Source organism: Leptodactylus fuscus, chromosome 6 (assembly GCF_031893055.1).
Source record: "Leptodactylus fuscus isolate aLepFus1 chromosome 6, aLepFus1.hap2, whole genome shotgun sequence".
Classification (NCBI taxonomy): Eukaryota; Metazoa; Chordata; class Amphibia; order Anura; family Leptodactylidae; genus Leptodactylus; species Leptodactylus fuscus.
In genome coordinates this window covers 142027342-142043946 of record NC_134270.1, presented here as the reverse complement: position 1 = coordinate 142043946, position 16605 = coordinate 142027342, and the positions used below count along the sequence as shown (strand labels likewise).

General features: G+C 42.5%; 2 protein-coding genes across 2 annotated transcripts; one reads left to right on the top strand and one right to left on the bottom strand.

Moving 5' to 3' along the window:
- Window positions 1-55: 55 nt before the first annotated feature.
- On the bottom strand, window positions 56-7564 carry ACOT8 (acyl-CoA thioesterase 8). The gene is made up of 6 exons (XM_075277429.1): window positions 7388-7564; window positions 5443-5579; window positions 4678-4903; window positions 3857-4014; window positions 1150-1341; window positions 56-174 (listed from the first exon to the last, which is right to left on the bottom strand). Exons 1-6 carry the CDS (start codon window positions 7507-7509, stop codon window positions 56-58), a joined length of 954 nt encoding a protein of 317 aa, XP_075133530.1. The 5' UTR covers window positions 7510-7564.
- Window positions 7565-8145: 581 nt separating this feature from the next.
- On the top strand, window positions 8146-13181 carry ZSWIM3 (zinc finger SWIM-type containing 3). Its single transcript, XM_075278772.1, has 2 exons — window positions 8146-8328; window positions 10810-13181. Exons 1-2 carry the CDS (start codon window positions 8174-8176, stop codon window positions 12839-12841), a joined length of 2187 nt encoding a protein of 728 aa, XP_075134873.1. The 5' UTR covers window positions 8146-8173; the 3' UTR covers window positions 12842-13181.
- Window positions 13182-16605: the final 3424 nt, after the last annotated feature.

Sequence of the window (16605 nt, the reverse complement as noted above, 5' to 3'; positions counted from 1 at the left end):
AGACGTCAATCATGGAAGGAATCAGACTTGTGTATTGATCAGGTCAGTGGTGTATTCACAGTTTGCTATTAGGCGGGTCCTGCTTTACACGGAAGACGCCCTCCTGTGCACACGAGACCGCCAGCACGCCATCTCTTCTCCAAAGGCGTCCGTGTACTAATCCCCGACTGTTACCTGTCACAATAGACATGTGAAAGATAATACTTTATCCAAGGCATAATCTCACTATTATCTGGCCAGATAATCGATATGTCATGTCTGTATTTCTATATGCTTTAGTGAATGAGGCCTATATACAGTATGGGAAGCGTTAGTGCATGAATGGCACACCTTAGCCAAAAGTAGGCAACAAGACCACTTGGCGTTACCCCTTTAAGGAGCTTGCGATTAATATACATGGCAATAATTAAACAGAATATTCATTTTTAAAGTCTTTGTAAAGTATTATTGTAAAAAAAAAAAAAAATCTTCCTTGTAGAAAGACTATGATTCTGTTTGTAGTAGCACCCCCTGGTGTTCAAAATGTATACATCTTCGCCCATCGTTCAAGTGAAGCTCTGATAGTCATGTATGTCGTGTAGAATACAGTACAGCTTCTGATGTATCCTCTGTGAACCGATATAATTTGGGCAGCAGTATTTAGAAAAGGAAGGGGAAGATATCTCGATACATACTCCAAGGAGGGAAAAAGCTATTAGCTTCATGCTGTGCCACCTTGAATAGCTGTTCTTATAGAAAGAGAAGCACTGAGGATCCAGCAGAAGCTGTACTGTACTTTGAGTGTGCATGAGTGGCAGAGCCTCAATAAAATGACATACACACGTCTATACACTTTGAACACTAGGGGGCGCCATTACAAGTAGCTAATTGTTATCTTTCTGCAAACAAAAACTTTTTTAAATACCAGTACTTTCAAAAGTTATCCTAAAACGCATATATAGTCGTCTTGCCATTTGTATGGAGGGCAATGAAGTGTGAATCAAACTCTTGCCCCATAGTCACAATAACCCCTCATGAATGAAGACTGTGAGGAGATCTGGATCACTACAAAAAAATATGGCGTCTCCCTGCTGGTCATGTGTCATAGTATAGCTGATCATGTATATAAATAAATGTACATCATGTTCTCTTCCCCGTCACCCCACTCACCTGCCCAGTGACTTTCACACTCGTAAAGCATCCACTCATCTGCCCTGAATGGAGCGTGAAACCACATCGAGTGGTCAAGCGAGGCCATAAATTTCATCCTAAGCTGAAGATGGGGGAGCAGAGCGGTTCCCAAGAAAGAGTAGTCTGAAATATAGGCGGCTACGCAGCAGTGTAATCTCATGTCACCGGGACCTGGCGAAGGACAAAGACTCGGTAACTATTGTGGATTTTATATATAAAACAATGGCGGCCATTACTTTTTACTGCATTTTTAGACTGTAGACCAGGAATTAAGTATTTTATAAAACTGTTCCAAATATACTTTTTATTAATAAACTATTCATAGATTAAGATGCTTATTAAACGTGTGGTAAATTTGATCCATTGCATCGCCTCAATCAAGCTAGACCAGGGGTGTCAAACTCTTTCACCAGGGGCCACTTCAGCCTCACAGGGTACCTTAAAGGGCCAAGATTATTTTAGACATGGGGAGATATTAGTGCTAAAAATAACAGTAGTGATATCTCTTCCACGGGGCACATACTGGGAAAGCCGACAGTGCGGTGAATTCATATAAAACCGAATGTGCAGGAGGACATGAGAGGTTCTCTTTAAATCAGCCCCCTAGTACTTACACTGTACAGATAGAATGCATGGCGTTATATAGGATGCATGACTTTTGTTGTTTTTTTTTTTTTGAACAACATGCATCCTATTTGTACAGTGTAAAGACTATGGGGTTGAGCTTGTGTACTAGATAAAACTGGTGTACAAGCCATTAAAGTAACAAGTGAAAATTTTTCAGAAAAAAGTGACATTTTTGAGTTTTGCACACACACAGTTTAGGGGGCGTTCACACTTGCGCCACTGTCCACCCTCTGGGTTTCTGTCTTAATCCCTGGAGAAACCGTATAGGGGTCGGCTTGCTGGCGGTCACTTTAAAAACATTTTCATTTGAATGGGTTTTTTTTTTTAAAGCAAATCGCTGATGTCCGTATGCCGCCTCTCTACGGTGAAACAGTGTGGGATTTTTTTTTTTTTTTTTTTAATAAGTGGACAGGCTCTGTCTTTCAGGTCTCCATACAGACCCAAACACTAATGAGTAGAGATGAGCGAGTACTGTTGGGATCAGCCGATCCGAACAGCACGCTCGCATAGAAATGAATGGACGTAGCCGGCACGCGGGAGGTTAAGCGGCCGTTCACCGTCAAAGTGGAAGTACCAGGTGCGTCCATTCATTTCTATGGAGCGTGCTGTTTGGATCGGCTGATCCGAACAGTACTCGCTCATCTCTACTAATGAACCTAGTCTTTCACCACCTCTAAAGCTGCGTTCATGCGGAGTATTTTTGGTCAGGAAACTGACTCGCATTCCTCCTCCTAAAAATGCCTCACCATAGGACTGTATAGTGAGGTTTTTTGGAGGAGGAATTTGAGTCCGGTTCCTGACCAAAGAAACACCGTGTGAACGCAGCAGGTCCAATTCTTTACATCCTTTAATAGCTGCTACTCCCCTGATTCTAGCACAGTTAAAGAATTGTTTCTCTAGCCCCCTAACATTCCTGAGCAATCAATGCTGTTAGTTTTGGTCCCTGATATACACACAGTTTAGGGGGTGTTCACACTTGCGCCGCTGTCCCCCCTCTGGGTTTCCGTCCTAATCCCTGAGCAATCACTGCTGTTAGTTTTGGTCCCTGATATGCTATTTTGACTCTGTACTGTCAGGTGGGCGGTGTCAGGCAGGAGAAGACAAAGGGTGTGATCTGACACCTCCCTTCTGAGTGCAGAGCCTCTTGCTTGGGAACAATGGCGGCTACAGAGGAAAGTCCAACTGTGCTGGAATCAGTGGAGCAGTGAAAAGACCTAGAATTGGTTGAGATGGTGAAAGGTCCTCTTTAAGGATTCTGTCCTTTTTATTGTTGTTTTGTTCCATTGTCTCATTTTAAAAGCCATCACTTCAATATATTTCATGTTACCATAGCCATGTAAGTGCTTGTTTTTGCAGTAGCAAAGTTAGACTTTTCTACCGTATATTTTTTAGGAAACATTTTAGCTTATAGATCAGATTTTACTAACTTGTTCTTGGCGTGTGACACAAAATAAAAGGCTTACTAATGTATTCCCTGCCCCTATCCTACTGATGAATATTATGGCCCTCATCCTTCGTTTGCAAGAGACCGCTTTGCCAATTGGGCTGCTTATAGGAGTTGGCGTGTCAGCAGAGGAACAGGACTTCTGACTACCCCCCCTGTATAGCTAAGAATTGGGACGTTGGAAGACCTAAATATACATTAGCAAGTAAACTTCTCAAGGGCAGGGATTGCACTGGTAGGCTTTTTATTTCCCTGCATAACCCCTTAAAACAGGGCAACCTTAGCACTCCAGCTGTTGCAAAACTACAACTCCCAGCATGCATACTAGCTCTGCTGTTTTTGGAACTCCTGTGGAGGAGAATGGAGCATGTTGGGATTGTAGTTTCACAGCAGAAGGTTGCTGACCCCCACCTTAAAAGAACCCATGCACCTTGGAGTTTTGACTTTGACACTTCTTGGCACTTGAGATTGCCCTTTTATTACCAGACGTGTTCTAGAAGTCACTTTGCCAATTATAAAGCACAATGTACAAAGTTCACCTATTGCTCACTGCCTGCGTCCTAATATCATACATAGAAATATATAGGATGCAGATAAACCTACAACTGGCATTACCTATAAGTCCTTTAGCTCGCACCCAAAACATCTGTCGCGGGTCCTGCGGCATACGATGGTACATGTCTGGTGGGTTGATTGGTTTGATCTCAATGGGAATATCCTGAGCCAAGATTTTATTCAGGCCTAGCCTGTGCTTCTCCACCAGTGAGGGGTCCCTGCAGGAAGAGACATCATATTGTTTAATCACTGTACCCCAAATTAAATGACAACGCTAGACCAAAGACAGAGAGAGCAGGCTACATGACCAAAAAAATCCAAGTATTAGGCCGGGGTTCACACTGGGTTTTTTGGACCGGAACCTGAGGCGTAGGCTACCTCAGTTTCCGGTCCAAAATACGGGTAGCTGCAATTGGATGCAGGTGCAGTGCATCGCCATCCAGTCGCGTACTCCGCTCCAGATTAGGCCCAAATGAATGGGCCTACTCAGGAGGTAGTGTCTTCAGGCAGATGTCACGAGGCGACTCTGCCTGAGAGAATGAGCACCTCGCTTCTTTTTCCGGGAGCTAGAACAAACGGATACGGCCTCAAAATCCTGATCAAAAACCCCCACGTGAACTTAAAGCAGGTCTGCTATCAAGCCAAAACAGTGCAACCCCAGGCCGCAGGTTGTGTGCGGTACTGCAGCCCTGCAATGCCATTCACTTCAATAGAGTCAAGGTGCAAAACCAGACAGCCAATGGACAGGTATCACGTGGTTTCTAAGGCTATGTTCACATTGTGTCCGAGTCTACATTGAAATTCAACGGACCAGAACAATGGACACACTGGTCCAGATGTGAACATAGCAGGAAAAAAAAAACCAAAACCCCATAACTTACTTCAAGTATTTGTATATAAGCTCCTCCCGGGTGAGCAGCTCTTCTGGGAAGGGAACTGTGGGCATAGTGAACTGATGCTGCAGGGGGCTCTCTTGGGAGCGGTGGAAGGAAGCTTGACATGTGAGGATTGGTACTCCATGTTGTATTGCCTTCACAGACCGCACACTGAAACTTCGCCCATCTCGTGTCCTCTCCACTTGGTACAGCACTGGAACCTTGGGGTCCCCTAGTGGTGGATGTAAGTAGTGGTGTTATTATTGTTAGTGGAAGCAGAAAGTAAGATATACAGCAGTGTTATGGATGTGAATATATAAAGAGGTGGCAGGCTACCAGTGAGCGTTAGCTTCTTCAGTGATCGGTGAAGTCACTGTCTGCCCCGGGTACCTGACAATGATGTGTGTCTATGCCCGAAACTGTAAGCTCAGACTATGCAAGTGAATGGAGTATAACTGCAGTACCAGGCACAGCCACACTAGTATAGATGTCACTGTTCTGGGTACTGTAGTGGAGGGGTTGCAGTCATGTTTGGTGTGACTAGTTCTTGGCTGCAGCCCCTTCGGGTATGGTTGATTAGCTACACACAAAGCTCACGTTCTAGTATGCTGCCCCCTGCTGTCTATTCACCAGTGAAGTGGCATATAACACTTTGCACTTGGGGGGGGGGTGTTATATAGCAGGCCCCCTCAGGTTTAAGTCTTTAGCGGCCTCATATAAGATCCCCTATAAATTATAAGACCTCATATTGATACTATAACTATGACTTACCTGCTCGCACAAAGTAGCAGTGCAGAGAGTGGACATGTTCTCCATCAATCACCGAGCTGGCGGCTGCCACTAGTGCCTGCCCAACAATCTGACCACCGAATAGTCTCTGCGTGGTGGGGACCCAGTGATGAGAACCTCTGAAAAACAACACAAGAAAAATTTAGAAGTTTCATTCTTGACCCCAAAGAGGTTTACATGGATGTTCTGACCGGCGCACAACATTAACTCTTTCCTCCCACTGGAGATCGCCCTTCTGGAGCTCCCATAGAAGTCATTGTAGCAGTGGCCAGAGAGTCCAAGTACTTGGTCCCGGCAATTATACATATACCAGCTATACTGCCAATAGGTGGGAAAATGTTTCTACGGGCCACCCCTATTACGCTCTGTTTATAGGCTGGGTTTTTAAAGGGGGCTTCCTAGGGTAAACGTTTTGATATAGAAACAAAAGAAGCATGGCAAGGGAGAGTAAAAAAACGTATATATGAAGTAAACATATTTAACTCTCACAACTCCACCCGATATCAAAAGGCATATCTCAACCTATATGCAGAAATACAAACGGAAAAAGAAGGGTTCAAGACCCAACAAAAGGCCGAAATATTCAACGTAGACAAGAAATGTAAAATATTATACTTTATTCTTGAAACTCAATTAAAAGTAATAAATAGAGTATGAAATATTTTCGACACATAGAACACTACAATACAAACAGAAAGACAACCCACAAAGACAGAAGCCAGCACTGTCAATTTATCATAGCACAGCTGATGTAAGTCAACATTACACAAACGTTTTGATAACCTATAGTAAATATTGGCTACTAATATCAGACTGGTGAGGGTCCGACATCCAGCACCGCTGTCACTTAGTTGTTCTCAGCAGCTGATACACAGAGAATTGAGCAGGAAGCAGACAGCGCCGTTCTCTGAGCAGTGGCCAGACCAGAAACTGCAGCTCAGCTCCCATTAATCTAAATGAGACATAAGCTGCAGTGACTCCGTTCAGCCACTACACTGAGAACAGCGCTGTCTGCTTCCTGCTCCATTCTCTGTGTATCAGCTACAGAGAACAGATAACTGATTGGGGTTCTGGGTGTCAAACCTTCATCAGTCAGGTATTTGCAACCTAAAAGAGGTTTACAATATTTTTAGCAAAAAAAAATAAAAAAAAATCCCTTTTAATTTATAAATTAATTAACCACACTAAGGTAGAATCTGTGTCATTTCAATCCTCTATTATTCCTCCTGGAAACACAGATAGTCTAAGGTTGAGTTCACACTGAGTTTTTTGGTCAGGAATCCACTTCAAAATCAGCCTCCAAAAAAAACCTCCACAATAGAACTCTATTGGGAGGTTTTTTTTAAGCTGATTTTGAGGCGGATTCCTGACCAAAAAACCCAGTGTGAACTCAGCGTAACACTGTCCAATCAATGCTGACAGTGTCAGAATGGTAACGCCTTAATGAGTAATACATTCTGAAATTTTTAGGAGGAATAACTGAGGAACGTCACTAAGAAAGAGGCTCCAGAATAGTGATTTCATAGGAATAGAAGTATTTTCTAGAACAGACATGTCAGGAGAGGTGACAGATCCCATTTAAAGGGGCGGGCAAGTGAGGAAAAACTGTTACCAATAAAAGTATCTCCATTATAATCGGCCACCACCCCCTGCAGGAGAAATGTGGTATGACACTGCGGTGAGCTTGACACAGTAGTGATCTGCTCTGACTAATAAGGAAGCCACAGGCTAAGTGGCCATAACCTGTCCCTTTTGGGAGGCCATCAGTGACAGAACATGGCACCCACATGTAATACAGCCCTGATCTGCCACCTGCAGGATACAGCCACGCTCTAACTACCCCTCAGAGGGCAAATGTCAATGCAGACAGGGGCAGGAGTCCTCATACTGACTCTGATGTAGTGAAACTACAAGTCCCAGCATGCACCTGTACAGGTCCTTGTCCAGGGGCTCCAGGTTCAGCACACTGGTGACCAGCACGCTCCTCAGATCCTGCGACCCCTTCTCTTCTGATTCCACCACATCCTCCGGCTGTAGGGAAGCAGCCATCTTCCAAATCACGTGACCAGAAAAGGGTCACGTGATTGACCCTTGCCCGACAACTTGGAAGCTTTGGCTGCGCGATAGCCAGCCATGACGTAAAATTTACGCCCCGCCCCCTAACACACTGGCCGCTGTGTTTACACTTCCGTTTCCCGAACGACCGCGGCTTTGGATTGGTCAATTTTCTGATCACGTGCTACTCGTCCTCGTTGTTAATTGGCTGATGTCTTAACGACCTGCCTAACTGTATCACTGATTGGCTGAACCTTGTGGGCGGTGGCTCGCTGTGGTATAAAAGTGTTGTTAAAGGGGACGTGAATATAGTGATAAATTGTGTGGGATACGGGTACGAGGGTCAGAAGAGGGGCACAGGCAGGCAGTAAGTGATTAGCTCACACAGGAGCCCATGAGAGGACCTTCCTCCACTACCTGTGGGCTCTCTCCATCTTAGTGTTGTAGACAAAGGCTGCAGGTAGAGCCAGGTAGTCTGTAGACCCAAAGACTGTGCTAGAGCAAGCTAGTTCTAAATCTATAGGTGAACTATATTGATATCAATGATTTCTGAAGCTATAGGATACCTGGGCAGGTTACATGTACTGAAACATCAATGATAATCTTACCCTTTAAATTTGTAAGGTGACTGCCATATCCTTGGACATCCCTGATCACCATGCAGCGCGGCACCTGCTTCATCAACTATGAGGATTTCAGGGAGTGCTTCACCGCGTACAAGAAGGAGACCAAGTCCAGCTACAGCATTGAGAGCAGCGTGTCTGTCCGGAGCCACAATACTAAGTTCAACGCCAATATACGGCCAGATGTAACGTAAGGAGCTTAAATCAAAGGGGTTTGAGTGTTTTGGGTTTTTTTGGGGAGGGGAGGGTTAAAATTTGATTTAAAAAAAAAAAAAAAAACGGGTAAAAATCTTAGTGGTAGGGGACAGGGGGAAGCTTGGTGAAATCAATATGGCCACTGATGATGACGGGGTGTGTCACATAGCTAGCACACCCACACTGGTGGTACACACCAGACTGCAGCTATACTCACATAACCCTGCTCATTCAGCAGCCATGTTTTCTTATGGCATCCGTGTCGCTTCTTGTTGACTTTCAATTGGCAAGTTGAGCCTGTGAAAAGGGAGCCATCTGTTTGATCAATGAAAAAGCACAACATGTCCTACTTTTTCGTAGATGGGACAGCACTAAGCTGTAAACACCTATAGTGTGGCCAATCTTATAATGTGTATAAGATACTAGTCTAATGTTCACTAGCAAATCTCGTGACAGATGTTTGGGGGTAGGAAGATATTGTAACATTTCTGCCAGTGGTGTAACTAAAGTCTTGTGGGCCCCGGTGCAATCTTTTGTCCGGGACCCCCTATCTCATCCCTACAGCAAATTTTTGATAGTGATGGTTACGGGTGCTAAGGAGTTTAATCATCCTTAGTGTGGTTAGGGGAATCTTTGGGTCTCCTTGGTTTATGGGCCAGATGGAAGGTGCAATCTCAATACCGATGCCAGTGTGTATGGGCTCCTGGGACGTGATGCGACTGCACCCCCTCAAGTTATGCCCCGATTTCAACATGTCTAATTCTTTACTACAGAAGATGAGCTGCTTTCTAAAGTGTCTAGCGGCAGCTTAGTCCCTGATGAGGACACATGCACACTGGGACTTGTCAGACAAATAAGCATTCTGCAGGCAGCTATTCAATGTGTATGCGTAGGAATTACTGCAAGCTAAAACTCATTTTAAACTGCTAAATAACACACACTATTTGATTCTTGCCATTCCCCTAAACAATTTGGTGTTTTTCTTTTAAAAATCCATCCATTCAAAAGGTAAGTCCCTTGGAAGATGACATGTATACTAGCTCTGATTCTCCATGTGGGTGGAAACCTTTTATTCTCTCATACAAAAACATAAGGTTACCACCCACTTGGAGAATTAGAACTTCCAGGGGCTGTATCTTTTGAATGGGTGGACAAATTTTTAAGAGAAACACCAAATTGTTCAAGGGAATGGCATTATCGCGGTGTATGTTAAGCACTTTCTACTTGGTGACAGATCCTATTTAGTCTAAGGCCCCATGTTGTGTAAATGCAGCTTTTTTTTAATTCAGATTTTGCTGTGTTTTTGACAGTCAAGAATAGCTACAAAAGCAATGGAAAATACAGTATATAGGAATCCTAATCCGGAGTGGAATGCCGCGACTGGATGCCTGTGCACTGCACTGGCATCCCGTCGCGGCTAGCAAATTCCACTGTGTGAACAAACCCTGAAAGGACTCTTCCTAGAGAAGGTCGGTTTGTTTGAAAAATAACTGCAATACACTTTGATGCCCTGCCAGGTCATAGGACCAGTGCACCCATAACGATATAATAGAGAATATAGGGAACAAGAACAAACCTTATAAGACCTTTCATGTCCTCTGACACTGCTGGTATTATATACCACTAGAAAACTGACATTGCACTGAATTTTGTGCACTGTCAGCTTTGACCGAGGAGCCATTTTTTTTGGCGGTTCATGGGCACTGCAATTTTGTTGAGGATCGCTGCCACCTGGGTCTGTTTCCATGACAGTCGGGAGTCTACCGAAGACTCCTATGTTTGTCTAACTTTCATTAGTTTATAAAAATGTTTTTTTATTGTGATTGTCTTATTGGGGGAAAAACAAAATTCTTTGTTTTTGCCTTTGTCAAAAAGATGAATAAAATGTTATCAGAGCAATAGACATTCCCCAAAATGGTATATCGGTAATTAAGAAGTCCACCTGGCTCTGGGGGAAAAAAAAAACAAAAAAAACCTGTGCATTCCTGTACACTTTTAAATATAAAAGTCATGGATATTAGAATATAGTGGCTTTTAGAGAAATTTTTTTTTTTTTTTGTAAAATTTAGGATTTTTAAGGGGATAAAATGTAAATAAAACTATATAGATTTAGTATCCCCAGAATCGGACGGAAATATAAAATACAGGTCATAATGGCTGCAGAGTGAACGCTGTAAAAATGAAGCTCACAAGACCTCAGCGGCCCTGTGAATGGAAAAATAAGTTATGGGGTTTGGAAGGTGGGGAGTCAAAAATGAAAATGCAAAAATACCTCCATTGGGAAAGGATTAGCCATGTACATTGCAGTTTGGTATTCGTCGACTTTCAAGTAAGGGTGACCGTACACATCAGCAGGTTTCCCCTGACTTTAATCTATTGTACATCACAACCTTCATGGGTACAGATGTTTGTCTTCCACTGCTCTCCATTGAAAAGTCTGTTTTAGCTTATATTTATGTATCTTTCTGCTCTTCAGATTCACAGAGGTAAAGTTTGGCTGCTCCAAGCTCCACGGACATAATGGTAAAAGAAAGTCCCAAGACATTGTCTGCCCAGCATATTTCTTTCTGAAATATGATATGGACCTAGATCGCCTGGTGCTTAAAGAAGTAAGTCTAACTCACATCCATTCTAAAAGGACAAACCCACCTCGGGCATCTGTGGTTTATCCACCTGTACCTGAAAGATGTCCATCACCAGATCTGAAAATCCCATCTAAGAAAATTTGCCGCAATAGTCTGTCTCTCAAGAAGGCAGAAGACCTAGAGGAAGTCCGACGTGACATCCCATCTTCATCTGATGTCAAAGGCATTCTGCCTGTCGAAACACAAGATACCGGCGAAGCCAACAGCAAACCTACATCTGACGTCAAGCCAGAAGGATTGTCTGCAGAAGCCGTATTACGCCTGGATTGTCTCATAAAAGACTTTCAAAAAGTTGACGTTGGCTCAAAATCATCGCTGACCATTGGAAGTCAAAACCAATTAGAGCACCTCTGTTTTCAAACCAGTAGCATGAGTAGTTGGTTCCTAAAATTCCCAGAGTGCCTGTTGCTCCATAGGGTTTCCAGCAGACATGGCTACATTCTGTACGCCTTTCTAGTGGAAACCAAAGAACGCATGGTTAAGTTAGTCCACTTTTCCTTTGTAACAGAAGACCATGCAAAGAACGTCTCCAAAATGCTGGAACTGTTTAAACACTTCAATCCAGAGTGGCCAAAGGTAAAAGTTATTTATACAGATGTTGCTTTCGGGCACACGGATATTCTGAAGGAGACGTTTCCATCAGCGAAGGTCTTACTTTCAGTATATCACACTGTTCATCTCATTGAAAGGAAAGTCAAAGGACGGTCTTCCTTGAAAGATTGGATCCATAAATGGATTGATGAGGCAGTCTATGACCCATCTTGTGAGAACTTAAAGTTCTTGGCTCAAAAACTTGAGTACAATATGGACAAGGACCTCTACGAGAAACTTTCCAAGGAGTGGTTTTCGAATGAGCTTCTGTGGTACATGCATGTCAAGAAGGGCATCCATTCCTGCAGCACTTACATGAACAGCATAGCCCTGATCGATGGGAGAATCTCTAGTTGTGTTGCGAGGCAGAGCTCGGTGGAAAATGCTGTCCATGAGTTTCTTAGATCTGCAGACTGTTTCAACAACAAAGGGCTTGAGAAGGGTAGGTATCCAACCTTTCCCATGAACGCTTCTAAAGCGCCCCCCAAAAAGAGTTCAAAAAAGCTACGACCTATTCTTCCTGCACTTGAAGCTCCTCCATCAGGTTCGAAGTTCTCGATTGAACTCATGAAGAAAGCTGTGAATAAAACGGCCATTCTGAAAACTGGGGCCCCTCTTGGCCCTAAGTTGGGCACCTGGAAACCAGTTAAACTAGCGAATAAAATGTTACTGTCTCTAGCAGAGTGCTGCAATGGCGTTGGCTTCCAGTTGTGTTCGAGGGAGTTGGATATAGTCCAGAAATCCGGCCATCTGATCGACGAGAAACCAAATTTTACTACAGTCCAGATCCTAGAAGATACCCACACCGTGTCTTTAGGTGGCTATTCGTGTACCTGCTATTTTAACAAAGAGTATAAATTGCCTTGTCGTCATATTTTGAGCTTCCTTCATGCCGGCAAAAGGCCAGTGGAAGAGAATATGGTTAGCATAAAGTGGCGTAAGAATTACGTGAAGCCCATATTAGACTCTAGGGTGTATGGCAAAGTCTTGCACCATTCAAAAAGTAAGGCTGAAACCTCGGCAAGGGTTGGCATGATCAAGAGTCTGGCAAAGGAATTCTATAATCTCCTCATGCCATGTGATGGACCAGAATTGCAAGTCAGGATTTCTATGTTACAGAATATAGTAGATATGTGGAAAAATGACTCAAGCGATAAGAAGCCATGCCTGTCACAAGACAAACCTACTGAGCTCCCTTACCGATGGGTGCCCAAGGAGCCAACAAAAGGAGAAACCTCATCTGGATATGAGCTGTTTATATTAGACCCTTAACCACCGCTTAGTGGAACATGACTGACTAGATATTGGGTGGACTCGCCCTTCTTCATGGGCCGTGCATTTCAACTGTTCTAAATTATCTTAATAAAATACTGGCATAAAAAAGACAATTTAAAGGGGATGTTGGAAACCGAAGAACTTTCTAAACTTAGGGTGGTATAAAGGAATAGTCCACTTTTGATGTTTCAGGGTTACATTTGTTAAAGTGGTTGTGGTGTTAAGGACCCTTGTTCCCAGTGATCGGTACGGACTGAAATTCCCTTTAAATGGGGTTCTAATGTACTTGTGTGACCAGTGCTACATACACTGCTCTGGGGCTGTCCGGACAGTGATATCTGACATTTGCAACCCCTGTGCGTTGCTGCTCCATTAACCGGGAGGCTTGAGTTTTTTTTGTCCCTTGCTTGGTCAGAACCTCAACTATCAGACAGTTATTCTCCATCCTTTACATACGGAATATTTGTTCTGAACAGCAAAACCCCTGGTGAACAATAAAAAAAATATGGTACTGGGGTGCTGTGAGTTGGGCCGCAAACGATCTGATATTAAAGCGCAACTCCAATTATAAAACCACTTCCCATAAGTGAATAGTACAGGTGAATGTAAGAAACTTTGTAATATATCGTATTAAAGAAATGTTTCAGACTGTTATCAGACTGCTTAAATTAAATTTTCTATTCTCCTCACACAGGAGTCTATGGAGAGGGGAGTGGGGAGGCTATGAATTGGTTTACGGTCTCATTCTGTGCAGCGGTGGGCTTATCTTGATGCCTAGCAATGGTAAGAGCTACCTGACTCAGTGTAGTAGTTGCAGGTTTTTGTTTTCTTTCCCAGCAGCCTCCTCCTCCCCCTCCCCTCTCCATAGTCTACTATGTAAAAAGTGATTCAGTAGAAGAAAACCGATTTCTTTATAAAATATGGCAAGGTTTCTTACATTTACCTATACTATTCATTTATGGAAAGTTGCTTTATAATTGGATATGTGTCCATAATGGGGCAAACCCCTTTAATCATTCCTTCTAAATTCAAATATAAACTTGAGTAACCCCACATTCACGTAACAGTGAAAATCTGCTGTACGACGGCCATATTTTGTATAAAATTTACTAAATATACTTTTTTTTTTTTTTTTTCACAACCATTTTCTACCAAGGTCATGTGACTAGGCTAACTTTTCAGATTTCTTTGCCTTAGAAACCCACATGTGACCTACGGCTTGAGGGTATGAGTGCTTTTACACATGAATGACTTTAATCCATTGACAAGTGGGGTGTTTCCAATAGTAACTAGGCTGTGGATCCTAAAATGGGTTCGATTAAATACAACTATTTATAGACTTATTTACAGCCTTTATTTTATGTAGGTTTTGCTTAAATATTTATTTCACAGAATTTTTTTTTTTTTTATTACACAAAGCTCACTTCTACTGCCCTAAAATACTTGATAAAAAAAAAAAAGTTGTACAGTTTACACAATGTTTGTTATAAGACGTGACATTATAAATTTTTTGGATTTTTGTGCTTATGTTAAAGGGGTTTTCTGGGCTAAAGGAAGTGATGACCTATCCTAAGGCTAGGTCATAAATATCAGGTTGGCGGGGGTCTGACACAGCATCCTCTCTGATCAGCTGATACAGAGAATGGAGCAGGAAGCAGACAGTGCCATTCTCTGTGTAGTGATCAGACCAGGTTTCTTCAGATCCGCACTTATTCACTTGAATGGAGGTAAGTTTCAGTGACTCAGTTTAGCCACTACACATATAATGCTGTCTGCTTCCTGCCTCATTCTCTGTATATAGTCTATTTCTTTGCCCAGAAATCCTATTTTAAAGGTATTGTCCCAGTACACCAACAGGATAAGGGTCTGATCACTAGGGGTCTCACCGATCACAAGAACAGGGGTCTTGTATTGGAATGGAGCACGTTCCTGCTGTCTGAGAGAGCTGGTTACAGCACTTTATCTCAGGTACGGTTCTCACTGCTGATGGAGATCACTTATCACCTATCCTATAGAAAGACGATAAATAGTTAATGGGGTTGTCCAGGATTTAGGATTTCATTTCTTATCTTTGGGATAGACCATAAGTATCTATTCACTGGTGAGCTGACCCCTAACTGATCAGCTGTACATGTCACTTCTGCCACTATATATATATATATATATATATATATATATATATATATATATATATATATATATATATATATATGGGCTGGAAGCAGTTAGCTCTGAGCCTTGTATAGTGGCCAAGTGCCAAAACTCCGGCTCAGCTCCCACTGACTTCAATAGGAATTGAGTGGCAGGACCAGGGCTGTCTGCTGCATATAGTATGGCCTGTCGGTTCCCTCTGATCAGTTATTTTTGGCCTAGCCTAAGGATAGATCAGAAAAACCTAAATCTGCGACAGCCCTTTTAAGGTTATTTGTTCTTTAAGGGCATTATGTATTAGGATGACTACCTACTGTTATTTTTTATTTCTGCACTGATGGTATTATGGAGGACCATTAAATGTTATATTTGGATTCAACTCTGTCTTACTTTATTAGAATTATCTTCTGCATTAAAATGAATTGAAACCCTAAAAAAAAAAAAAAAAAAAAATCTTATCCACGAAGGTAAATATTAGCTTTATGCCCACAATAAATTCCTGTGCAATGTGGGGCTTTAGCTTTTTTTTTTTCTTTCTAAAAAAGTGTGCACATTTTCATAGATATTGTAAAAAACCAAAACTTCAAAAATAAACGACATAGGAAAGCCGTACACATCACCAAAGGAAAAAAAAAAAAGCTTAAATCTGCATGCACAAAAAAACCTTTTGAAAATGTTTCTGGCCACAAGCCAGGGAAAATAACGTTGTGATGAAGTGGTTAACAGTAATCTTTATAGGGTACCAAGAAATTCTGCAGCACTTTACATTAGAGGGTAAGAAGTTAAACAAATTACACAATAAAAGAGTTCGGAGTTGTCATGGGTTTGTCTAAAAAGATGTTACAGCATGTGAAAATACTGTATGTGGTGAATTTCTGGGGTAGCACATTCCAGAGGACTGTGGCAGCTAAAGTTAAGTCTTAAAGAGGACCTTTCATCTCCTAGGGCACATGCGGTGTAATACACTGCTAGAAAGCTGACAGTGCACTGAATTCATTGCACTATTGGCTTTCCCATTTTGTGCCCCCGGTGAAGAGCTATCGGTGCCGATGCTGTAGCTCTTCACTGTCAGCAGGGAATTTCTGACAGTCAGTCAGGAACGCCCCTCCTCACAGTAGCGTCTATAGCGTTGTACTGTGCGAGGGGGCATTGTTTAACTCCCAGCCAAGACACTCACTGCTCTCGCAGTACAATAGCCTTCCCATTTGCCATAATGGGAAAACTGAGAGTGCACTGAATTCAAGTTCAAGTGGTATATAAAACCGCATGTACCCAAGGACATGAAAGGTCCTCTTTAACACTCAGTGCTGTAATAGTGGCGGGACAAAGTTGCTGTGTCATTTCTAATGAAGAGTAAATGCCATAGGAACATAATGCAAAAATAATGATAAAATTGTAGGTTTTTTTTCACACGGACTCTCCACCAACATTAATAAAAACTAATCAAAACATTATATGTAAATGGTACACAACGAATACGATCTCACATAGCTATGTGGACAGAAAAATACAGGTGGGGAAGGAAAATATGAAAAAAGTCACCAAGCCATAACCTACGAACAACCTTGTGTCCTTAAAGGGTTAAAATAAGTTATCCCTATGATGGATGG